Source organism: Mixophyes fleayi, chromosome 3 (genome assembly GCF_038048845.1).
Source record: "Mixophyes fleayi isolate aMixFle1 chromosome 3, aMixFle1.hap1, whole genome shotgun sequence".
In the NCBI taxonomy this organism is placed as follows: Eukaryota; Metazoa; Chordata; class Amphibia; order Anura; family Limnodynastidae; genus Mixophyes; species Mixophyes fleayi.
Genome location: NC_134404.1, coordinates 171379232 through 171405919, shown reverse-complemented (window position 1 = coordinate 171405919; position 26688 = coordinate 171379232). Strand labels below are relative to the sequence as shown.

At 44.9% G+C, this 26688-nt stretch overlaps 1 protein-coding gene across 1 annotated transcript in view; it reads left to right on the top strand.

Moving 5' to 3' along the window:
- MDN1 (midasin AAA ATPase 1) overlaps positions 1–26688 on the top strand; it is a 258414-nt gene that overhangs the window by 62805 nt on the left and 168921 nt on the right. The window contains exons 27-33 of the mRNA XM_075202780.1: positions 112–253; positions 336–470; positions 2564–2705; positions 2798–2936; positions 3015–3142; positions 19496–19637; positions 23712–23841. Of these exons, the coding sequence (XP_075058881.1) occupies positions 112–253; positions 336–470; positions 2564–2705; positions 2798–2936; positions 3015–3142; positions 19496–19637; positions 23712–23841 (958 nt within the window). The remainder of the gene's footprint in view (positions 1–111; positions 254–335; positions 471–2563; positions 2706–2797; positions 2937–3014; positions 3143–19495; positions 19638–23711; positions 23842–26688) is intronic.

Below are 26688 nucleotides of genomic sequence, written 5' to 3'. Positions count from 1 at the left end.
TTGTTGTGAATGAACAGTTTTGCTAACAATATGCTACAGCACTGTCATGGGGGAAAACATGGTGTTTCTCTGAAAGAGAAAAACATACATATTGTCTGACTTGTTTTCCAGTCGCATAGAAGAGGATCCTCTGTGTTTGCTGGAAAGCAGGGCTTTATCACACTCCGTGATCTTTTCAGATGGGCTGAGAGATACCGTTTATCAGAAGTAACTGATCAAGAGTATGACTGGCTTCAGCATTTGGCAAATGATGGTATACCCTGTTTTGCACAGATTCATAAATCCTGATGGTAAAATGTGTGCGTCCTATGCATCATAACCTTTTATTTTTCTAGGTTTCATGCTGCTGGCAGGGAGAGTGAGAAAACAGGAGGAGGTAGATGTGATATTAAAAGTTATTAAAAAATGCTTCAAGAAAGCGGTAGTGACACAGGCCCTCTTCTCCAGAGAAAATGTACAAAAGCAATTGGGTGAGTATAAAAATACTACAGACTTCCACCATGCTGATTTGAAAAATAGATGATGAAGCAGGACTCTATGGAACTTTTTTTCTTGTTTGTTTTTGTGTCATATGGGGGGGGGGCTTAACATGGATAATCATGCCACTGGGACGATGGACAGTAAAGTTAGCTTCTCCCCCCTCAGACCATAAACCAATACAGTGTGTGTGTATACAAATGTACGTACATCGGAGTGGAAATTTAGAAATGCTGGAATGGAACTTTCACTGCGTCTAGGCTCCCCGAAGGTTTAGGGATTTTGATGGTGTGCAATTACTTTTAGATGCATTTTAACACTATATAGTATAATATAAAAAATATTAAATGATGCAAGACTATCCACCCTGTGTCCCCACCTCTCCTGTCAAATTACCTTTCCTCTGTGTCCCTCAACCTCTCCCTCATGACTCCTAGTGTCCCTCATATCTCCATATTATAATTAAAAAAAACTATCCAAGATATCTCCCTTATATCTTTCACGTTATCCTTTTCCTTATCTATTTCCTTTCTCTGTTCCATATGCTCCTTCTTCACTGCGGATATCCCCCTCTCTCTCCCTCCCTACCTACTCTCCCCTGTTCCTCACATCCAGTTTCTCTCGCTCATCCATTACTCCTTGATCCTCTCTATCCCTGTTCCTGCTTCTATTATTCCTTTTCACTAGTTAATTTACACTTTTGTCCCTGCATCACACTGTGCCCAATCCTTAATATCGCACTGTACACCTCCATCGTTACTCTGTGTCCTCATTTATCATGCTTGGAGGAGCAGGGAGCTGGTGCTGGATGCATCACCGGTGAACCAGCCAGGAAAGCATATGGATAGAGCACCTCTCAAGCATGGCGGAATGCTCCCCACTGGCCCTAGCTACTTCTGAAGTGAGGCAGAGAAGTGCCAGTATGTCACCGGCACATACTGCCCCACTTCGAGAGATACATATATGTGTGTATGTATGTATGTTTATTATAAAATATGTTTGTAGATGTGTGTTTGATGCATGCATATATGTTAGCCAGCAATTGAACAGTTTGTTCTTGAAGTTTGTGTTAGAAGCAGGAAAAATGGGCAAGTGTTAGGATCTGAGTGACTTTGACAGATTGTGATGACTTGACGACTGGGTCAGAGTATCTCCAAAACAGCAGGTCTTGTGCGGTGTTTCTGGTATGCAGTGGTTAGTACTTAACAAAAAATGGTCCGAGGACGGGTAACCAGTGAACCAGCATGAGTGTTATGGACGCCCAAGACTCATTGATGTGCGTGGGGAGTGAAAGCTAGTCCGTCTGGTCCAACCATCACAGAATAGCTACTGAAGCACAAATTGCTGAAAAAGTTAATGCTGGCTATGACAGAAAGGTGTCAGAACACAGTCCATAGCACCCTGCTGCTTAGCTGCAGAGTGTTCGTAGTGCCCATGCTTACGGGTTGGGTACAGTATTCTGTCACTTGGAATACCGACACACAGTATATCGACCAAAAAACCTGATGAGTATAAAAACAACATAAATGAAAATGTAGACTTAACACAAACAGCGCAGTTTTGCGAAGAGACTGTTGTGCTACTTCTGCTAATTCCGAAGATACTGCATTCATGTGGATGTTACTTTGACACATACCAACTCCCTAAACATTGTTGTAGACCAAATACACCCCTTCATGGCAACAGTATTCTCTGATTTGTACTGGCCTCTTTCAGCAGGATAATGCGCCCTTCCACACTACAAAAATTATTCACAATGGTTTGAGGAACATGACAAAGAGTTCAAGGTGTTGACTTGGCCTCCAAATTCCCCAGATCTCAATTTGATCGAGCATCTGTGGAATGTGCTGGACAAACACATCAGAGTCATGGAGGCCCCACCTCACGACTTACAGGATCTGCTGCCAGCGTGTTAGTGCCAGATACCACAAGAAACCTTCAGAGGTCTTGTGGAGTACAAGCCGTACAGGTCGGAACAGTTTTGTCGGCACAAGGTGGACCTACACAATATTAGACAGGTAGTTTTAATGTTGTGGCTGATTGATGTATATAGGAGTACATTTTTTTTTTCTTTTTTCTTTTACAGCTAGCCTATCTACAGAGACCGGTGTTATGGAGAATCACTACTTTTCCCACATTGTGTGGACACAAGGAATGAGGAGACTTGCCATTCTTGTGGGTCGAGCATTGCAGTTTGGAGAGCCGATATTGCTAGTGGGTGATACAGGGTAGGTTTCCCCCCACACTTATATAAACATACTATAACGAACTATCTCCTGATATTCTTGCTCTATGTTTATGCCATTATTTTTTATGATAGGTGTGGAAAAACCACCATTTGCCAACTATTTGCAGCACTGGTAAACCAGAAGTTATACTCTGTGAACTGTCACCAGCATATGGAGACATCTGATTTTTTGGGTGGGCTGCGCCCTGTCAGGCACCGGTCCAAGGAGAACGTGAGTTTGCAATCTGAATGCTACAGATTGTTGGATGACAGTCTCGTCAGTGGTAACCCTAATATTGTATTCTAACAGGATGATGACTGTTCCAAGCTGTTTGAGTGGCACGATGGACCATTGGTGTTGGCTATGAGAGAAGACAGCTTTTTCCTGTTGGATGAAATCTCTTTAGCAGATGATTCAGTGTTAGAGAGACTAAACAGGTATTTCTTCCACACATGCTTGGTTATTGTATGATGGACCTTTTTTGTATGGTATTTGTTAGTGTTTTTATCCCCTAGGGGATGCTGAAAACCCTGGGTTACAGAGCGTGGTGTAGAAGCTTTGTCGTTTTTTAAATACTCTTCTAAAATGCTAACCTCCTCCCCTCTGTATGCCACTACCTGCCGGCGCTCTAGGGTTTTACTTACTTGCCTGCTTTCCGGTGTAGACAGCCACTTAGCTAAGAGAGCTAAAGGGATACCAGCTAAGCATTTTGCTTGCTCCAAGTGCCTTACTAAATAGCCTTGGATCCAGTCTATGAGCAGATGTTCTCCACCTCACATTGAGTGTGTGGGCAAGTGCCCCCAACTCATGTGGCTGAGCCAGCCTGCTAAATCTTTTCCCTGGTTATTCCGGAGCTCTTGCAGCTTATTGTAGAGTCTAGGGAGCTTAGCAGTGGTCCTCCATCCCTCCCTCAGGAACCACAGGGAATGACCTTGCTCCCTGCTGTGTATCTGGAACAGATTCCTTCACTACCATCTCCTACAGCACACGGCATGCAAGGTCTGGCTAGGTTGGTGCAGGGTCTGGTGTGGATTTCTTCTTCCTTGGAAAGGGTGTTGGATTCCGCCACCACTTTCAGATGCCGAAGCACCAGCTTCCGGCAGTCCTTTACTCATGGGATAGATCAGACCCAGTGCTTTCCTCCCCGGAGGGCTGTGGATAGATTCTGGTCCTGAGGTTTTCTTGTGCCATGATGAAGTCTCCTGCCAGATGCAAGGATTGGAGACTAGTGTGAGCTGTCTGGAAGGCACTACATATTCAGAACAGTGGGGAATTGGAAATTCCCAGTCATTTGCTGTTAAGAGGAAGAAGAAACCAATTCCTTCCCCTCTTCTCTTCAGTCAAAATACCTTTTTTGTGAGGCGTGTAACAGGTATGATAGTAGTTTTCATGAAGATGGCAGTCCTTTTACCCACTCCCTAGAATGGACTCGGACTGGTGGTGGTCTTGGAAAAGCAAGAGAGGATTTTCCTATGTCAAATTCCAAATGCTAATACCCTAAGGGATAGCACAAATAAGATCATTGATGCCACACTTACGTTTTTATACAGTTCTGGACACATAACCAGGCAGGAGATGATCCAGCCTTCTCCCCTTTTAACCAATCCAGGCTGATTCATGAAGCTGGCATTGCCCTGGGATTTAACAGGTGCTGCACCGCCCACTCATTAAATACTTAATACTTTAATATACATTTTACTTATTACATTTTACGTAGCACATGGTTTTATCCCATTTGGCACTGCATCATTGAATATTAACCCTTTTGATGCTGTGGCGAACATCTTGAAACACATGGGGAACAGAGGGATCAAGGGGGATCCAGCCACTGGTATTTACAGGAAAAATTGAGTATTCTTTCAGTTGTATTTCAGATGTTCTCAGTATTGCTGAGAGACCCTCGTGGCACTGCCTTTAAACTAGACCTGCTAGGTCAGGGTCCTTTTTTGCACCTGAGTTTGCCTCTGCTGGTTTTAGCAGTGTGACTGTTGAAGCCATGATCCTTAAGGCCAAGGGCTTTCTGTACTTTGTGGTTCAGACCATGCTCAAGGCTAGAAAGCTGATTTCGCTCAGGAATTATCACAATTTCTGGAAGACCAATATTTCCAGTTGGGATCAGGAGGAGTTTCCTACCTCTTCGTTTGGCCCTGAGTAGCGGAACAGCACACTGCCACTGCTGAACGGACCTGCACATACTGTGCAGCCGCCGGCAGCCATAGACATCAGAAAGGGGGCGGGGCCTAATCCCCCCCCCCCCCCCCCCCCCCCCCCCCCCCCCCCCTAAAATCGCCCCGGGTAGGACAAATGTCTAGATCCGCCCCTGTTTGGAGCTGTGGGCTCTGCTTTGTGAGTTTCCTTTCCTCATCTTTCATGAAGACAGGGCTGTCCTTCTGAATATGCCTTTCTTTCAACCGAAGTTGGTCTTCAAGTACCATCTGAATCAGGACATTGAGATTCTAGCCATAGATCAGGGTAGGTCTCCAGATGAAGAGGACTCTCTTCTCTTAGTCGACTGTGTTTGGGGCCTTAATAGCCTATGTTCATAGGAGTGGTTAGATGTGAGAGCAGATGACCTTTTAGTCTTTTTATGCCCACAAGAAAGACAGGGCCGGCCTCTAATCAGACCATAGCCAGTTGGATTACTTCAGTGATTCTCTAGGCTTACTTTGGGGCAAAAAAGCCTGTTTCCAAAAATGTGGTGGAAAATTTTACTAGGTTGGCGAGTGCTTGCTGGGTGGCACTGCATGACTTCAGACAAGCAGCTGTGTTACATTACCATGTGGTCCTCTGGCACAAAAATGATGAGTCTGAATTCATTACAGTGTGTACAAAGCTTCCAGATTTGGACATAAGGCACTGCACACCACTACTTACACACCCCAGCTTTTGGATGTCCCTAGCATTTCCTGTTTCTCCATGGATGTTGAGAAATATGGGACTTTTTATATATTAAATACTTTTCCCAGTGGGAGACTTTTTACGCTCTTTGTTCATATCTTAATCTTTTTTCATACTGTTCTTGTTCTGATTGTTTTGTTGGATAACTTTTTTTCTCTTTCATCCTATCGGTGGGACACTGCTACCAAGGGTTGTATGAGGGGAGCGTGGAGTTGGCACTTAACTAGTTAACTTGTTAAATGTATCACTGCTGACATACCTTTTCTTCTCTTATCGCAAGCGTGTTCTCTTGAAAGAGAGAGCACATTCCTATTAATGCAGCGGCACTACAGCTGTCTTTTTGTGAGACGCGAACGCTCTCACTGACAACATCAGCAGTGTTTCAGTGCTGACGGGCTTGAGAAACCGCAGTAACACTAGCAGCTTCCCGAGATATCGGCGCTGTCTTCAGAGGCAGGGAGCGCCGGTAATCGGAGCAGTGGCGGGCGCCGTCTTGCTGGGAGATACCAAGTTCCTCCTTCAGAGAAAGAAGGGAGGAATCTTGAAAACCTGCATAAAATCACCAGGAGATGAACGGAGAATCAGGAAATGGGTGTGAGCTGTCTAAAATAGCCACATCTATCGATTCTATCTACAGGAGCAGGAAAGGGGTTGGGTACGTCTTAACGGTGATGAGAACCCACACACGCTTGACACCTACACCAAAATTCCGATTTCACCAAAAAATGAATCCAGTGTAAACAGGCTTACCTGAAAACCGAAGATCCAGCTTTCCGATGGCAGCGCATGCAGATAGGCAGTCATTCCGAAGATCCAGCTGACCGGCACTTTCTTGTTAGTGCGCTGTACATTAATGTTAATTTTAAGCGACAATGTCTGTACCCCGCAGGCTATGTGTTTAAACAGTTATTTGTCAAGTGTGTCGGGGTTCTTGTCACCGTTAAGACGATTACCACCGCAGGAAAGCTCGGGGTGCGGAACTAATGGTTATAGAGCTCCCCCATATTAGCTTGAATTTTTGGATTCTCCCAGATGTGCGGCAAAAGATTGCCTGGGAAGACAGCAGACGCTCCTTAGCCTGATACTGGAGACGCTGCTAACGGACTCCTCTCCTACATACCTGTCTTAGCTGGAATGCTAACTACCAAAATAAGACGATTTTTACTCACCGTAAAATCAATTTCTCTTACTCCATTGGGGGACACTGCGAGACATTGGGTATAGTAGGTGGGACTAGGAGTTTAGGCACTTATCAACTTGTTTGTTCCTCACACTCCTCCCCTACTATGCCCCTCCTATCCAGCTCAGACCACAGTTTTGTATAACCAAGCCTGGAAGAAAGGAGAAGCAATACAGAAAATAGCGCCAAAAACAGCGCTACTTTCAGAGCAAGGGAGGGTGTGCAGTGTCCCCCAATTGAGTAAGAGAAATCGATTTTATGGAGAGTAAAAATCTTTTCGCTTTCTTACCATTGGGGAACACTTTGAGACATTGGGGACGTACCAAAGCTGCCTCTAAGGGAGGGATTTCAAAGCCATGCCACCAAGGAACTCTGCAGAAGATGACCACGTGGTCTTCCTGCACAACTGCTTTACCAAAGCACCCCTGACATGCCGCCCAAGAAGCGCCAACCATCATGGAGAGTGAGCTCTAAAGTAACCAGAAAAGAATAAGGGGCGCAGACATCCCACATAATGGAGGAAGGGATGTAGCAGGCATGAGACTGTCTGTCTGGAACCTGACCAGTCCTGCTATTAAGTGTCCGAAAGGACGAAGAGGACAGAAGTTACATGGATAGAGACCCTGCGATCAATCTGGTGCTGAAGAGCACGAACCGCCTCCAGCCGAAGAAGCATGTCGCACGAAAAGGAGGAAGAATAAACGAATGGCTGACCACAAGCTCCTGAGTCAAGTGAAATGCAGATACTATCCTCTGAACCAATAGTGGCCGGAGCGACGCCCCTCTCTATCCTGCTGGAAAAGTAAAATGTGGGAGTGCAATCCACACTATTGCACCAAACCCCTGCAAGCAGGGGCGATATGTAAGGGAGCAACCCTATCCCGGGATAAACATATTTTCCCAGAGTCAGCAAGTGAATTGTGATCAAATCAAGCGCTCTGATCACCTAAACTAGATTTCACGGTTTCACCTCACCAAACAAAGAGTGGCAGAACCGGAAGACACCCCTCAAAGAAAGGACTGCTGATACCAGGATCCTGTAAACCAGTGCTGAAATTGATGTAGAACACCAGGAGCTGCACTGTGCCGTAACCTAGGCAGTGTCCCCTATTAGAACAAGCTTGCAAAAGAAAGCGACTTAGAGGTCCAGCAATGGGATGTGTGAAAACTCTAGGATTCACACCAAACTCTGTACTCTTTCCAGACCCAGGAGAACAGATGAGGAAAATGCCTTACAGGCTCTATTCAAGGTACCAAGCAGCTCCCTGCAAAGGACCTCTGGCCCTAGGGGTAGGGTTTTCCAACGCCACTGCGCCAAGCTAGAAGGAAATAAACCAACGACCGTTTTGATTTGGCTACTGAGGTAGGCGGAAGGGAGGTGTCGCCGCCAATGCCTGGAACCAAACCCTGCAAGGTAAAGGGCCTCAGGAGCTGGAAGCCGCACTCCCTATGAAATTCCTTCGCACCCGTGAGAACCTGGGAAATAAAAGCGACAGGTACACCAGACCGAAGTTCCAGGGAAATCCTGGCATCGGAGAATTACACATAAGGGTCTCTAGACTACGAGCAGTAAAGGATGACTTGAGAAATAAGTATGGCCGTCCTGGGGACAAAGTTCAAAGTGTCCCCAAGACTCCAGGGCAAAGGATGTGTCCGTGGAGACACCATACCCCATGGTAAATTGCCTGCCTGCCGAGACTCCCGGCCTCCCACTTATTAATGCCGGAATAATGGACAAAGGTATGGGAACGACACGCTGCTCAGGCCATAACACGGTCGACTCTCACACTGCTTTCGGACCGCGTGTTCCCCTTGATGCTACAGAAATGCAACAGCCGTGGCATTATATGACTGATTGTCTAGAGTATTCCTGATCAGGACCTGCTGGCCATCATGCCACATCCTGTGCACCCTGAGCACCGGATTGAAAGAACAGTCTTCTTGGGAGGACCCAAAAAGATCCTAAGGATCCTATCAATCCGAATCCATCTAACAGACTAGAACCTGTCAGGACCGGGGTCCAGGACCCGGTGAACGACAGACCTTACTCCTGACTGTTTGGCTAACCACTGTGAGAGAATAGACATGTGGGGGTTTGGACAAAGTGATGGTCTGCGAGTCCAATAACCTGGGAACCAGCTCCTGTCAGGAGAATATCGCTCTGGAGATGTCGAGAGTAGAGCATGTAAACAAATCTACCCCGAACGTTGGTACCCCCGTATTCCAGAAGCCGCATGTAACTGAGAAGGGAAAACTTCTCTCCGCTCCAGGCGCATCTTTTTCCTGCACTGAAATGGGAGGGCCCTTTCCTCTGGTAGGAGAAGACCCTGTGGAACCCAGTATAGAAGCTAAGGTCTTAAACGTATCTGCTGTGGCAATTTGAGTGGGGACCTATGAAGTTTCTGCATTCAGACGTGTGCTGTCAAGAACCGGATGGCAATCTATCTGTGAGAGAGAGCTGACGGAGCCCTCGGAAAGTGGTTGCCCAGACAGGGTACTATCGTGACTCATCGTAGCCCTGCCATGACCGCCATAACCTCGGAGGCCCACGAGGTGCAATGTGCAGAATGAAAAGGCAGGACCCTGAGCCGAAATTGAGATTTCTGTACCACCAAAGGGAAAAAGACACCGGTGCCCCCTTCTCGACTGGTATTATTATTATTATTATTATTATTATTATTATTATTATTATTATTATTATTTATAAGGCGCCACAAGGTTTCCGCAGCGCCGAACACAGTATAAACAATGGACAGTACAGGGAATAACAGTACAGAACAATAAACGAGTAATACCGAGACTTCAGATGCTCCAGGAAAATCAAGAATATTGAGGTTGGAGCAGAAGAGAAGGTAGAGAGACAGGAGGGAGAAGGGCCCTGCTCATTAGAGCTTACATCCTAAAGGGAGGGCAACAGACAATCGGCACAGAGGGAGTCAGAGGAGGGGAGCAAGCGCACCCTTTTCAAAGGAGGATCCAGGAGATGAGAGCGAGCATGGAAAGAGGGTTAAGTGGAGGGCTGGAAAGCTTTGAGGAAGAGATGCGTTTTGAGTGCCCGTTTGAAGGAGCACAAGTTAGGGGATAGACGGATGGAGTGAGGGAGGTCATTCCAGTGCAAGGGGGCAGCTCAGGAGAAGTCTTGAATTCTGGAGTGGGATGAGGTTATTAGAGTGGAGGAGAGGCGACGGTCATTGGCCGAGCGCAGGGAACGGGCGGGAGTGTGGATGGAGAGGAGATTGGAGATATAGGGGGCAGTAGACTGGGAGAGGGCCTTGTAGGTGAGGGTAAGAAGTTTGAAAAGAATTCGATAGGGGAAGGGGAGCCAGTGAAGGGCAAGGCAGAGAGGGGAGGCAGAAGAGGAGCGGCGAGAAAGGAAGATAAGCCTCGCCGCCGCATTAAGTATAGAACGAAGGGGGGCAAGGCAAGAGCGGGGGAGGCCGATGAGGAGAAGATTGCAATAGTCCAGCCGGGAAATGATGAGCGCGTGGATAATAGTTTTGGTTGCTTCATTAGATAGGAAGGGCCATGTAAGAAGACCTCCATGATGCATATTGAAGGCATGGGCTCCCTCTGTTCAGTACCTGCAGTGACTGTGCGTAGTGACTACATCCAAAACAAGAGAATGCAGGCCTGCCTGTTGAGGGACTGCCAGTTTAAATGGAATGAAAGGATCCATCTGTGGGCCATTAAGAGGTAGGAATAAAATAACCCCAACCCTTGGGAATACCAAGTATATAGGTTTCTTACTTAACTGCACCTGTGTAGATACTATGTGATCCTATAGGAGCCAAGAAGTGAGTACGTGATGAGGTGCCTCGACTCCGGGAGGAAGGGTTTAAGATGGCCCTAGACGTGGCCTAGTGGAGCCAACAAGAAGAGATGCACTCTTACCCTCCGTGGCCCCTGGCGACTACACTGGAATTCTGCAAAATATGAGAAGCTCGTTATTGGAATGTCTTCTAGAATACCTCTGTGTAACTACTCTGACCATGGCTGAACAGGCCTATTTTGAAAACCCAACGAAGACCCTGTTGAGTGTGAACACACTGCCAGTCAACACTTAGGCTGAGTGGAGGCCAGATTATACTTTCTGTCAGAGAACACCTTCCATGGTCGCCTGCCCTACGTAGGAATAGCAGAATAAATTAATAGACGAGGCACAGGTTTGTCAACCCCAGAGGTTCCTTCCCATCTAACTCTCTTTTCTCTGCCCGGAGAGGAAAAGGATGAGAATCTTGCCAGTGTAATAATAGTTTATTTGGCTTAATGCCAAAGGTCAGACACCCTGCCCAGGGCCGCAGACTCAAGCTCTTCAAGTTAACAATGTTTTTGTCAAAAAAATCGAGATGCAACTAGCCATCCTCTACCGAGGAATGCACAATATCCTGATCCTGACGGGACAACTCTGAAAACCAAAATTATGCTTACCCGTGTGAGATGGTAAGAAAATGTGTGCATGTCTGGGTGGTCTCAGACCGAGACAGAGACATAGCTGCTTCTATCTGGGAAGATATGCCTGCGACAGATTTGATCTGTGTGGGCTGAGTGTGTGTAGAAGCGTGAGAAGAAGGGGAATTCACGTACCTTTTTAGACCCCAACATCACCTTAGTTAGTTCGGCCATTGATGCTGCCTGTGACTTGGCTTAGCACGGCTTGTCCAGAACTGCTGACACCGAAGTGGGAGCAACTGGTTCGCAGACTAAAGCATCGCAAGCTGCACCGAGAGCAATTGGGCTAAGCTATTCAAAGAATATTATAAAATAGAAATTATATTTAGCACATATAGGGGGGTATTCAATTGTTTGTTTTAACGCGCTAAAACCAAAAAAAAACGAGCGCTCTAAAAAAACTTCATATTATACGGTAATTTTGCGCGCGTAAACAGTTAATACGGTACTTACTCGCTGCCAGCGGGCTGAATTTCAGCTCGCTGCTCAGGGAGCTGCGAGATGAAATTTAGCGAGTAATTACCGTATTAACGGTAATATTTTTAGAGCGCTCGTTTTTTTGGGGTTTAGCGCGTTAAAACAAACAATTGAATACCCCCCATATAATGCAGCTTAGACGTACTAGCGGGCCCGTATGAAAGACAATGCTAGGAAAAGTATCACAGAATAAATCTGTATGTAATCTTGGTACATATATAATGCGGTATAGCTGAACTAGCAGGTACCTTAACCTCTAGGGGTGCCCTATAATACAATGCTAGGAAAGGTGTTACAGAATAAATGTTATATTTTGGGATATATAGATATATATATGTAAATAATTATTTGCAATACGGGGGTAGTAGCTGGTTTCCTACTTTGAGATGACTCTGTATATTGTCTATGCGGTACATATACAATGCAGTGCAGACATAGCAGCGGGTCTCTTAACCTTGGAGGTCTCCCTTTTTTCTCTCGCTCTCTCTTTTTTTTTTTTTTACAATACAAGTCTAAATATAATATAAATATCCATGTATATATTCTCCGTATAGTAGGAGTTTACCAAGTGTGTATATTCTAGGTAATCCTAACATTATCCAACAATCCCCAGACTCTAGTCCTGTATATTTTACAACAGATTAAACAGGCTTACCATTCACTGTAAATATGTATAGAAACACAGTACCAGGATAGTAGCTGAGGAGAGGCAAAGCAGGGAAGCATCATGCACTCAGTGTCTCTGTGTTCAAAGATGGCAGCCGTCCGCGACAGGAAGCTGATAGGGAAGGGAAGGAAGTGACCCTTGCAGATCCTCCCCTATTATGGCTGCCTCCGTGTATCGCCAATCAGCTCATATTAACATATGACTGTCGGTTTTCAGAGTCCCCACGCATTAACTGCCCAGACTGCGTGCGCTCCTCAAAACAACTGAATCGCCTCCTAAAGAGAGCGTTCGTTCCTCCACTGCTCGTGTCTAGGGGTGGGGTGATCTTGCCGGCATGTTGGGCGGGCGGGAAGAGAGGCTGCTACAGCTTCACTTCCACCCACATTTAAAGCAATGTGGCCGTGACCGTGTATATGGCCAATAAATATATAATATTTTTGCCCCACAATAGCTGTTGCCATTGGCAGACATACAAACAGTGGCCGGTCTGAGACTGCCGGCAGAGGTGCCAAGTAACAGAGACCAGGCTGCTGCTTACCCGCGCTGGGACCCAGAGTGAACAGAGCTGCAGTCTTATTTACTTCTCTGGGTTTTTGGATCGAGTCATGCACTACACCTGAAAAGGAATTTAAAATAAAAACATGAAAAATCTACAACTAATTCAAGTATAACAAGTATAGGCAGGAACCTATACCGAAGTGACCTATGTTCTAGGCACTTAGAAAAAACTGAGGTCTGAGCTGGATAGGAGGGGCGTAGTAGGGGAGAAGTGTAAGGAAAAAACAAGTTAAGTGCCTAAACTCCTAGGCCCACCTACTTTACCCAATGTCTCGCGATGTCCCCCAATGGTAGGAAAGAGAAATTACTATACATCTATACTCATTGCTAGCAAATAGGAGTATATTAGTAGCTGGGATGCAAGTATCATAATTATAGTATTCTACTTAAAAATCCTTTTTTGTTTCACATAGACTTATTACAAAATACTACTTTTGCCTGTCATAGATTAGTTAGTATTCTTGTACTTTATATATCAATCCTGTTTCTTGTGTGACTGTCTATATTGCCATTTATTATGACACTTCCCCATTCTGAATATGTCTGATAAGGTAAAGACACCACGAGCAACATATTTCACTTGTCTAATCAGTAACTTAACTTTACACTTTGAACAACAGGACCCGGGGGCGCTTTATATTGATTTTGACGTGGGGGCGTAGACCACACAGGCACAGAGTAATGTACCACCACTACCAGAGCCACCAGAGTGGGCATCTTCTCTGGCGCAATCTGTTGCCACACTGGTGCAACTGCTTACTAAGCCTGCAGAGAGTTACCAGCAGCTAACGCTGTTATCTCCTCCACTTCAGTAGACATTGCCCCTCCTTGGACAGTCACGATACCAGTGACCACTGAGACAGCAGAATTAGCAGCGGCTGGTCCATCATGCTCTCTTGCTAACTCAGGCCCTTCTCTGGGAAATCCAGCTTGGTCCTCATCCCTGGTCAGTCCTAGGTCGGTTAAACCGTTTCTTGGACTCACCATGACCTGTTTTGAAATAAACGTTTCACGTCTAACCCTCTCCCTGTTCCTCTCAGATTTCGAGAGATGATCAGAAGAGCAGCGGGGGGGCCCTTTCCTGACTGATTCTGCACAGGTCAATGACCTGGAAGAATCCCCTAGAAATCAGTGCATTGACAACCTGATATTGGCATTGCATCAAGACATGGACCTCATGGATTTAAACAAACCAAATTCTTCAGAAGACGCGCTATCCATTTTCCATCATCTATGGAGCTAATGGAGATCGCAGAAGCTGCTTGGAAGCAGCCGGATCGGAAGTTTACTATTCCACAGAGATTCCTAGCCCTGTCCCCATTACAGGAAGAGGATATGACCCATTGGGAACAGATCCCAAAGTTGGTACTCCGGTTGCACACTTGGCGTGCCACACTACACTTCCGGTGCCAGGAACAGCCCTGCAGGATGCTTCCGATCATAAAGTAGTGGAATTCTTAAAATCCATTTACGTAGCGGCAGACACCTCCTGATAGGCCTGTAATGTCCAGCCTCCGTCTGTTCTTTGCAACCTCCCTGCCCTGCGACCCAAAAAAGAGATGGGCAATTGGACTCTGTGTCGCCTCTTCTTTCTGCCGGAGTCATCGGCCTGGTTCTAGCCAACCAGAAAGGGCAGGGTTTCTACTCAATCCTCTTTCTGGTCCCGAAGCTGGATGCCTCTTTCTGACCCATTCTAAATATAAAAATGTTGAACTGATGAGAACCGAGTGTTCATCTCGGGCATCTAGAACGGGAAGGCACGCTATCTGAGCCGACATGCTGTAATACCAGGGGAATGATCTCTTCAGCCGCAGGTCTTCCAGTCGCTTGTCCTTAGATGGGGGCGTTGAGGCACAACCGTAAGGTTCTCAGATTTTGCGCAAGGGACCACCTGGCGGCAGCCATCAACGTCGTGGCAATGCCCTGGGACTTCCAGTTGGGGTATCTGCGTTCCCCCTCCCCCCCCAATTCCCATGATTCACCGCGTTCTCGACCTCCTTCACCAAGGACCATTCCGTTATCAGGACCTGCCTCGGCCGACTTTAACAGCATGGTTGTTGAAGCCTGGGATCTCAACCTAGTATTAAATATGCTTCAGGGTCCCCCGTTTGAAGCATTGTATTCTGCAGAATTCAGATTTTAATGTGGAAAGTAGTGTTCCTGCTGGCGATTTGTTCTGCTCACAGAGTGTCGGAGTTAGGAGCCCTTTCGTGTCTTGAGCCTTATCTGGTATTTAACGATGACAGAGCAGTTCTCTGTACGATTCCTTTGTTTGTTCCGAAGATAGTTTTGGGCTTTTCATGTGAACCAAGAAATTGTGATTCCAGTATTCAGAGAGGACATCATCCGGACCAAATTCTATGGAATATCTGGATGTGGTCAGGGCTCCACGGATTTATGTGCGGTGCACCTCCCACAGTCGACGCACAGATTCTCTATTTATTTTGTTCGGTTACTATAAACGAGGATGACCAGCCTCAAAGCACTCCATTGCCAGATGGATTAAATCCGTTTCTCTGATTCCATCTGTGTACACTGCGCTCCCTCCCTTCTGATCTTCCGCTGTATGGTCTTTGGTTGACCTTTCTTCCTTGGGGCTTTATAATTAAACTGAGGAGCTACAGGGGCTTGCAGAGGGGAGGGGTCTGTCAGCAATGATACATTTAACTAGTTAAGTGCCAATTCCACGCTCCCCTCATACAATTCACGGTAGCAGTGTTCCCCAGGTGGAATCGGAGAAATGGATTTATCGCAAGTATAAAAATCCTCCTTCCTCCCCCCTCTCCTCTCTTCTGTACTACTGTTTCTGTGTTTTGGGCTTTGTTAGTAAGTACTAAAGATTTCCTGGCAAACAATGGGCTATAGAGTGGGAGGAGCTTTGATTTTCATTTTTTTTTGGAAGGAATTTCAAATGTGCCAAAGCTTCTACTCCATTTTCTATGGTATACAGTATCAGTATATAAGTTCCAGTGTACCCCATTGGCCTCAGAGCAAAGGATTGAACACAAGTACAAAAATTCCATTTCTCTCTCATCCTATCTGGGGGACACTGCTACCATGGTGTTGTATTTGGGGAGTGGAGTTTGGCACTTAACTAGTTAATGTGCCATGCTGACAAACCCTCCCCTCTGCAACCCCCCCTGTAGCCTCTTCAGTGTTTAGTTAAGTGCCCAAGACAGTTGGGCTTATTGTCACCTAGTGTGTGTGCGGGGATGGTCGCCTTCTCTACTGCTAGGCAACGGGATGTTACAAGGCAAGGGTGGCTCATAAATCGGTACAAATTCCAATTAACTCCATGCCAGAGAATGACCTTTCTGGGACTAATAATGGATATTAACAAACAAAAGGTATTCCTTCCAGAGGACAAATCTCGATCCTTGTGGGGCACTACAACACGAGTTCTGACCACACACCGGTGGTCCTCTTATGCATGTGCCTACTAGGAAGGGTGGTGTCGACCTTTCAGACTCTTCCTTTTGGTAGACTAAACTCTCGCTGCTTCAAATGGAATCTCTTAAAGAAGTGGTCAGAATACCATAAAAAATTAGAACGCCAACTCATACGCTTGTCACCAGATGCGAGACAATCCCTCAGATCATCATCATCTATTTTCATCACTAATTCCGCAGCTCTGTACAGAGAACTTAATTCACATCAGTCTCTGCCCCATTGGAGCTTACAATCTAAATCCCCTAGCACACACACACAGACCGAGAGATATTAAGGTCAATTTAATAGCAGCCAATTAACCTATCAGTATGTTTTTGGAGTGTGGGAAGAAACCAATGCAAACATGGGGAGAACATGACCCCAGTGCTGTGAGGAAGAAGTGCTAACCACTAAGCCACCGTGCTGCCCCCAGATGGTGGATGGTCCAGGACAATTTGGTAGTCGGCAGGTCCTTTGCCCCATGGTCCTGGATCTTAGTATCCTCAGACGCCAGCTTACGGGGATGATCGGCTGTGGTCCTTCATTTGCGACTTCAGGGACTCCTTGTCCACTCTGGAGATCTTTCTCTTCCCACTAACATATTGGAACTAAAATCCTTGTTAATGGCCTTACAGGGCACCCAGACGGCCCTTAATGGGCACCCGGTCAGTCTGCAGTCCAACAACGCCGCAGCGATGTCTTATGTCAACAAATGTGGGCACCAGGAGTGCAGGAGCAGTGAATGTGGCGGCTCAGATCTTGACCTGAGCTGAAAACCACGTGCCCTACGATCCGCAGTCTTTATTCCAGACAGCCAGAACTGGGAAGCAGACTATCTAAGCCGTCATGCGATACTGCTGGGGGAATGGTTTCTCCATCCAGAGGTCTTCCAGTCTCTTCTATTACAGTGGTGGACCCCTGACTGGGACCTAATGGTATCTCGTCACAATCGAACGTTCCAACACTTTTGGTCAAGAGCAAGGGATCCTTTGACGATGGCCATCAGTGTAATGACAATGCCCCGGGACTTCAGGTCAGGTTACCTGTTACCTCCCATTTCCATGATTCTGCGCGTCCTTCGAAGAGTCAGGCAGGATTGGACTCCCAGTTATACTGGTGGCTCCAGCTTGGCTGCGGCGAGTCTGGTATGCAGAAATTCTGTTGATGGTGGTAGCTCCAAGTCTTCAGTTACCTCTTTGAGAAGACCACCTTCTACAAGGACTATTCCGACATCAAGACTTACTTCGGCTGAATTTAACAGCATGGCTGTTGAAGCCAATCTTTGGAGGTCTAGAGTGTTCTCTCAACAAGCATTAGACACCCTCCTTCTTGCTAGAAAACCAGTCATTTGCCACTTCATCTGGCCTACTTACATTAGATGGTGTGTGCCACACAGCTTCCTTCCACGCCTCAAGGGTTTTTGCTTTTCTCCAGAATGGCCTGGATGAGGGCCTTGGCCTGGGTTCTTTAAAAGTGCAGATCTCGACCCCTTCTGTGTTTTTTCACCTTCGCCTGGTAGACATACCGGACATCAGGGCCTTCCTGCAGAAAGTCCTGCATATCCAACTTCCATATGTTCCGCCCACGACGCCCTGGGATCTCCTTCTGGTCCTTAATATGCTTCAGTCGTCTCCCTTTGAACCGTTACATATTACTGAATTACAGTTCTTAACATGGAAAGTTGCTTTTCTACTAACTATAGCATTGGCTCGTAGAGCTTCCTTCCTAGTTGGGTGCTCTCTCATGTCGTGAACCATATTTTGTTTGACAATAATGGGGTGGTTCAAAGAACCGTTACCACTTTCCTGCCTAAAGTGGTTTCCAGTTTTCATGTTAACCAAGAAATAGTGGTTCCGGTGTTCACAGGGGAGCTACAATCTTCAGGAACATGCTCTATGGAGTTTCTGGATGCGGTCAGAGCTCTCTGAATTTATGCCCATAGGACACCAAAGATTCACCACACGGATTCCTTATCTGTTTTATTTGACTCCTCAAAACGAGGATGGCCGTCCTTAAAGCAATCGATTGCTAGGTGGCTTACGTTGATTATTAAGCAGGCTTATATAAATGCTAACCGACCAGTGCCAGATCGTATTGTTGCCCATTCTACCCGTTTGGGGGGGGGGGGGGGGGTGTTCTATGCTGCGCGAAGTAGGGCCTCAGCGGACCAGTTAAGCAGAGCAGGCGCTTGGTCCTCTGTCCATACTTTTACAAAATTTATCCATTCAATGTATTTGCGTCTGCAGACTCCAGTTTTGGCCGTAGTGCTCCACGTGCCGGGCTGTCGGAGCAGTCCCTCCCTTAATGGGGCTGCTTTAGAATGTCCCTATGGTGGCAGTGTTCCCCAGATAGGATGAAAGAGAAGAGGATTTTTATACTCACGATAAATCCGTTTCTCTGATTCCATCTGGGGGACACTGTGTTCCCTCCCTTCTGCTGTTTGGTCTCTGGTTGATTGACTCCCCTTCCTTGGGGCTTTCTACTTAAACTGAAGAGGCTACAGGGGGGTTGCAGTGGGGATTGGTTTGTCAGCATGATACATTAACATGTTAACTAGTTAAGTGCCAAACTCCACTCACGCAACCCCATGGTTGCATTGTCCCCCAGATAGAATCAGAAAAATTGTTTTATTTTTGTGTATAAAAGTCCTCTTTTTATCATCAGCACTTATTCATCAGGATCGGTTACCGGTTGATTACTTCTCTTGATTAATTGGAGAGCATATTAAGAATAAATGTGGTTAGGTTTTTATTTGCACTTCAGCTTCTTGTCCTCAGTGAAGGACACGGTGCTGCTCATGTCTGCGCAGAGGGATGATCTGCTTTTTGTTTTTTTCATTTTGTTACAACTATCTTAGGCAAATTGGGCTCTTATATGGTATGCCTCTTGTATCCGGGATTACTGTTAATAGTCCTTTTTAATTTTTAAAATTTTTTAAGAAGTCTTAGAGGAGAAATTAAAGTAGACATTCTAAGGGCATTTTTATGATCTATGATGCACCACTAATTTGTGCACTCACTTTTAATAGTTGCTTTGTTTTGTTTGCAGTCTTTATCTATTATATCTTATTTTATTTTAGACTGTTAAATGTATTTGAGTAAATATTAATAATCTTCTGCTATGCACCCTTAGCGTTCTTGAGGTTGAAAAGACATTGGTGCTGGCTGAGAGAGGAAGTGGAGAGGATGACAATGACGTAGAGCTTTTAACAGCTGGAACTAAATTCCGAGTTTTGGCTACCATGAATCCTGGTGGAGACTTTGGAAAAAAGGAGGTAACTGTCTTGTAAATTGGGTTAACAACTCTAAATTCTCCCAAATCTTGTATTATTTATGTTTGAGATTTTTTAAATCAAAATTTATGTAGATATTCAGAAAATTCTAAAGGATTCACAAGCTTTCTATCAGCACTGTACAAAAGTAATTAGAGATGTCCATAATAACCTAGGCAACTGGCTCTCGAAGACTGAATCAAAATGTATGTCAAGATCATTTGCGCCTTGCCTATCAGATTCTGAGCATTGTCTGATTTGGAAGATCAAGTGGGCAAATTCTCAACTGCAACCTTCTCAATAAAGACTCTTTTTTTGGATTCCTTATCAATACAAATGTTGCAAATGTTTCTGAGGAGCAAGACAAAATGCAAAAATTATAAAAGGCCTCATAAAAGCAAAAGTCTTTTGAGTCTTTTTGATTGTTTGTCAATGAGACTAACCAGGTTGCCCTTGACTCAGATGTAATTAATTAATTAAGGTCTTTTAAATATTTTATTAGGGATGAGCGGGCTCGGATATCTGAAATCCGAGCCCACCCGAACCTTGCCGATCCGGGTATTCCCGCCAATTGCAAAACTGAAAGCGAGGCTCCGAGTCATAATCCCGTTGTCGGATTTCGCGATACTCGGATTCTATAAATTCCCCGCCTGCCGCCGCCATCTTTACTCAGGCATTGATCAGGGTAGAGGGAGGTTGTGTTAGGTGGTCCTCTGCCCTGCTATATTCTGTGCTGTGCTCAGTCCAGTGGTGCTGTGTCCTGTGCTCTGTCCTTCTAAGGGCATTGTTATTTCCCCATTATTCCCAAGTTATAAAAAATGTAAAAAAAAGTTATAAAAAAATAAAATAAATAATTATAAAAAAAAGAAATTAAAAAAAAATATCCAAAAACAATCCTGCAGTATAAGTCCATTGGTACTGCAATATTACAAAGTTCACTGATTCTGCAGTATAAGTCTACCAGTGGTACTGCAATATTACAAAGTTCACTGATTCTGCAGTATAAGTCCAGTGGTACTGCAATATTACAAAGTTCACTGATTCTGCAGTATAAGTCCAGTGGTACTCTCCTGTGCCGCATATAATTTTTAAAGGCTTTGCCGAGAGTGTGTGGCTTAGGGGTACGCTCTCTTGTGCTACATATAATGGAAAACAAAAATTTGGAGGATAAAGCTGCGAGGAAAAAGCTCAGTTTTCCTAAAAGACCCGCTGGCGGGGATGCTGATAACATCTGGTCCGGACTGAAGGACCTGCCAATCATTGCAGACATGTCTACTGTTGCTGCATTGGATGCTGTGACAATAGAAAAAATGGTGGAGGATTATTTTGCTGACACCATCCAAATAGACATGTCAGACAGTCCATATTGTTACTGGCAGGAAAAAAAGGCAGTTTGGAAGCCCCTGTACAAACTGGCTCTATTTTACCTGAGTTGTCCCCCCTCCAGTGTGTACTCGGAAAGAGTTTTTAGTGCAGCGGGGAACCTGGTCAGTGAGCGGCGAAGGAGGTTGCTTCCTCAGAACGTTGAAAAAATGATGTTCATAAAAATGAATTATCAATTCCTCAATCAAGTACAGCACTGCCCTCCAGATAGTACAGAGGGACCTGTGGTTGTGGAGTCCAGCGGGGACGAATTGATGTGTGAGGAGGAGGAAGTACACACTGTAGGGGGGATAGGAATCAGAGGTTGAGGATGAGGACGACATCTTGCCTCAGTAGAGCCTGTTTTGGACTAAAAAACAATATTGTGAGGTGTTCAGAATAGACTGGGAATTAGTGGAAATGATTGTTATTGAATGTTATTGAGGTTAATAATAGCGTAGGAGTGAAAATAAACTAAAAAACTTGATTTTAACACTTTTTTTATGTTTGTTTTTTTTCAAAATAAATCCAAATCCAAAACCTTTAAATCCGAACCAAAACCTTTCGTCAGGTGTTTTGCGAAACAAACCCAAAACCTCAAGGAAATCCGAATCCAAAACACGAGACACCAAAAGTGGCCGGTGCACATCCCTCCCTATATTTTATAAAAAGGCAAATATGTCCAATCCATCTATACAATACCATATAAAGATTTGTTAAAAAATAATTGTCAATTGTTCACCTCCATCATGGTACTTGACTGTAATTCTTCAAGCATTAACTAAACAGCAGTAGAAGTTCATGGACAGTATTTGTCTTTATGTTCTTACTTTCAAAAAAGTAATTCTGATCACAGCTACATCTACATGGCAAATGCAGAAACTGCATTTCAGGACCCTTTCTGAGAATCTTGAGAATTATGTACTGCTTATTTCTCTATCCTCCTCTAGGGGACATTGGCGTATTGAGTAGGAAAAGGGCAAATTGGTACTTTTAAAAAACTTTGTTCACTAGCCCTAGCTCCTCCATTTCTATACCCCACTTTCTGTTGACCTCAGTTTATGTTTAGCCAAGTCCCACAGAAAGAGGAGACAATAGAGAAAACAACAGGAGATGAGAGAGAAAGCAAACCATTCTCCAACACCATAATACATCATGTCATACAACAGAAGAAACCATGGCGTCAAGGGTGGATGCCCAGTGTCCCCAATAGGCTAAGAGATACGGGTTTTACGCAAGTATAAAATTCCTATTTACTCTATCCTCCTTTAGGAGACACCGGGCACAATGCCGCAATCACAAGTCGAAATGCTGGGAAGAAACGGTGAAGCACTTTTCTTCCAAAACAAGCATCACTAGAAGCAAGCACATTAAACCTGTAAAACGGAGTGAATGTGGCCACCTGACACAGCTGCTCAGTCGAGGCAACATGCCATGCCGCCAAGGCAGCAGTCGCGGACCTTGTGGAGTGAGCCCTAAGATTCACTGGAACAGGCTGCCCAGCCCCACTATAAGCCTAAAGGATTACAGCCGTAATACACCTAGTAATAGTCACCTTAGAAGTTGGCCAGCGTCTCTTGTGCATCATACAGGACCCGAAGAGCCTCAGTTTTTCACATATCACAAGTCCTACGCACATAGGTAGGCAAACCACAGACCACATTGTGAGAACGAATAGAGACTTTGTCCTCCAACAACAGACACTTAGACAAGGCAGAAATGATGATGTCCTTATTTAGGCGAAATCTAGACAATTTAGGGAGGAATGAAGGTTTGATCCAAAGAACTCCCCTATCCATATGGATTTCTTAGACCACTATTGTTCTGATTTCAAATGATGCTACCCTGATGGATAGCATGGGAAGAAAGATTGAGCATGCTTGAGTCCGTTTTTACGTTCAATTCACCCTCCCCCAATCTTCAATGAAGACATGGCTGTCCTGCAGACTAAGCCTTCATTCAGCCAACGGTGGTTTCTAAATTATGTCTTGATCAGGAAATTGTGATTCTAGTCTTAAATCAGTGAAGGTCTGCAGATAAAGAGGGTTCTCTTTGGATGTGGTAAGGACCCTAAGTGCCTATGTCCATAAGACCTGTGAAGTAGGCAGGAAAAATGACCTCTTAGTGCTCTGATGACAACAAGAAGGAATGGCTGGCCTCTAAGCAGACCATTGCCAATTGAATTACTTTGGGAATTTGCCAGGCTTACATTGGGGCAGGTAAGTATGTCCCAGGAAATGGGACAGCTTTTTTGTCTTCTACCAGGCCTGAGGGTGCTTCCTGGGTGACACTGCATAATGCCTGTGCTGGGCAACTTCATCGGACAGATACATGGGATTTTTATACTTCATTAAATCCTTTTCTCTGCTAACCCCCACACATACACACACACTCTGTGGCCCTGGATGCCCACTCTTAACACTCTGTTCTGTTTTTTTTTTTTTTTTGTTGTTTACTGTTTTTATTCTTGAAGTTTTAATTATGGTTATTTAGTAGGTGAACCTTTCTCTTGATTCAACTTTTCATAACACTGAAGGACCAAAGTATGTAATATGTAAAAACAGATTGACTGGCCTCATTTAATTTTATGTACTGACTTGTGATCAAGTTTGTTTATTTTTGTACAATGACTTTGTTGATGAACTATGTTTAAGGTCTAAAAATGTGTTTTCCTCTGTTGTTGAAAAATAACAATTTTTGTGGTTTTCTTAACAGCTTTCTCCGGCCCTGCGTAACAGATTTACAGAGATTTGGTGTCCACAAAGTAATAATCGACTTGATCTAGTAGAAATCGTCAAACACAATCTAAATCCACTTTTGTCTCTTGGCTTCCCAGATAACAATGGTAAGATATTTTATCAAATAGTATTGGGGCAGGGGATTTTTAGCTGAAGAACTAAAGCCATTTTAACTGTAATTATTATGAATAAACATGTCTTGCAATAATCTTACTGTATACGTTTTACTGTATACGTTTGAAATTGATTGTCAATGAACCACAGAAAGTATTTTACTGAACTACCATTGTTCTACCATTTGTTTTACTAAATACCAGAATCTACTTTCCTGTTTATAGTAGTTAAGGTATTTTTTATTGGCAGGAAACCTGAAGGACAACCTATGTTCACTCCACCTCGGTACAAAGATTTTTGTCTAATAGGACTTGGAAAAATTGTGCTTGCCTCATGAGATTGAAAGTGGCTGAATACACTAGGTTTATTTACTTGCCATAGAACAGACATAGCTTTCATTCTTGGCGGATATAAATTTCTGTTAATTGATAGAGTATGGCTTCTGTGTCCTTTTTTAAGCTTCATTAATGCTTATTTTCTCTTTCATCCATCTGAGGGACACTCCTTAACCATGGGGTTGAGTCGGGAGGAGGAGTCTGGCACCCAAAGAGTTAACTTTTTTCAGCTGACAGCATATCACCCCCGCCAATTCCCACATACCTCAGTTTGAATTGGGTGCCCTTGGAAGAAGGTTGCACCTGAAGAGCTCCAAGAGAGACAGTGAACAGGGTTCACTGGTTATAGGTTTTTTCCTTTTCTTTTGCAGTTTTTTTCTTTTGACAGTGGCGAGAGGCTCCGTGTAAAAGGAGCTGACTCGTGGGAGAAGCGCCTGTCGGGGGGGGAAGGCGGCCCCACTGACAGAGAGGTAAGAAGCGCTTCTCACAGCGTGAAGCAGTCGGCAAGAGACTCTCCCCGCTGATGCAGGACGGGCGCTGCCATTAGGCAGAGAGCGCCTTTACTGCTGAGGTTCCCCGGAAGCCAGCTGGAGTATACCAAGTTCTTCCTCCCATGGGGATGGCAGTGAATTCTTGAGGATGGCGCGCTTTGAATAGCACTAGCGGGGAACACATTCTAACAGGTTTTCCCCTAATATAAGAGAAAGGGCAAAACGCTGTTAAAGTAAACAACACAGAAGAAGAGCCAGTGGAAGGGGAATGTGTTTGAGGAACACCGCTCTCCCCCCCCCCCCCCCCCCCCCCCTGCTGAGTGAGCACGTGGAAGATCCCTTTTGGCGCCAAAGTTCAAAAGGAGGACAGATGCAACAGTCATTTGGAGAGAAGTGCACTGTTGACACATATCTTCCACGCTAAGTATTACTTTGTTTCTTCTGTGTATGCATGTGTATTATAAGACAATGAGGTGTTGAGAGAACTGTGTTTAAGGAAAACTATAAAGTTCTCCAAACCTGTCTTATTTAATCAGAAATACTATGATATGTTAAATAACCTAGTCTGTATTTTCTGATAAAGGTTGTGGAAGTGTTTGGGCGTGCCAAACATATTGTCTGTTCCAAATGTAATGCTAAATGGGCCCAGGTGTTCTGTGCTAATTGCAGTCATTACTGAAAAACCTGCTGCAGCCTTTCAGCTTGACTAATTATACCTTATACTCTCTATATAGAGGAAAAGGAACAGAAATACTATCTTTTGACTGGTTCATAGATAAATATGTACCTGTATTTTGCGGTATGGTAGCAAAATGTGAGAAAGATAAAGCAACAGGATTTCACCTAAGTAGAATGGGGAAATCGCTGTTAGCAGAGACACAGAAGGAGATTCCAGTGGTAGGGGAAAGTGTTGAGAAGCACCTCTTCCCCTCCCCCGCTGAGTGAGCACGTGGAAGATCCCTTTTTGGCGCCAAGCTTTAAAAGGAGGACAGTTGCAGCAGTCATTTGAAGAGAAGTGCACTGTTGACACATATCTTTCCCGCTGAGTATCACTTTTATTTCTTCTGTGTGTATGTGTGTGCATGTGTATATTATAAGACAATGATGTGTTGAAAGAACTGTTGTTTATGAGAAAACTATAAAGTTCTCCAAGCCTGTCTTATTTAAATCAGAAATACTATGATATGTTAATATAATCTAATCTGTATTTTCTGATAAATTGGAGAAGTGTTTGTGAATTTTGAAACGTGATTTAGTTTTTCTTATCTTGTGATGGCAGATAAAAGCAAAATACGTACCAAACATAATGTCTGTTCAAAATGTAATGTTAAACTAACAAGTGAACGGCTGGATCAGGGGGGGGGGGGGGGTGGGGGCTCTGTGCAGCCTGCACTGTGGCTCCTGTGAAACAGCCTATAGACACCTCCACCATAACGGTAGATCCTCCTGAGTAGGCGGCTGCCTTATTACAGGGAGTTAATACCCTTGTAAATCTGTTATCTAAACCAGTTGAGATCCCAGCTACATCTGTGGTTTCTCAGGGTATAACAGTAGGAATGACAGATGAGTAATTTTCCTCAGGGGTCGGTGTATTTCCCTCCCCAGCCCTCCTGGGGGTTTCCCAGATGGGAGAGGTGGGTTGGTCAGCGGTGGCTAAAAGCCTGGACCGGCTTACCCATCTACTGGAGAACCCCAGACACAAGTGTAGTGTTAAAAGACGTAGACAAACAGCTAAAGCGCTGTGGTCAGTGTCAGACTCTGAGAGTTCCTCAGAGGAGGAGGGGGAATTGTTGGACGATTCAGATGTGTCCATTATAGAGTCAGAAGGAAACTCTAGGCACCAGGGTATGGACGACCTGGTAAGAGCTGTTCGTCAGACCCTGGGGTTTGCTGAAGTAGAGGAGACGAAGTCCTTGGACCGCTCCCTCTTTAAGAAGGCTTCTAAGCAGGTGGTCAGGTTCCCTCCCTCAGTTGAGTTGAGGGATACTGTAGAGGCCTCTTGGAAATATCCAGG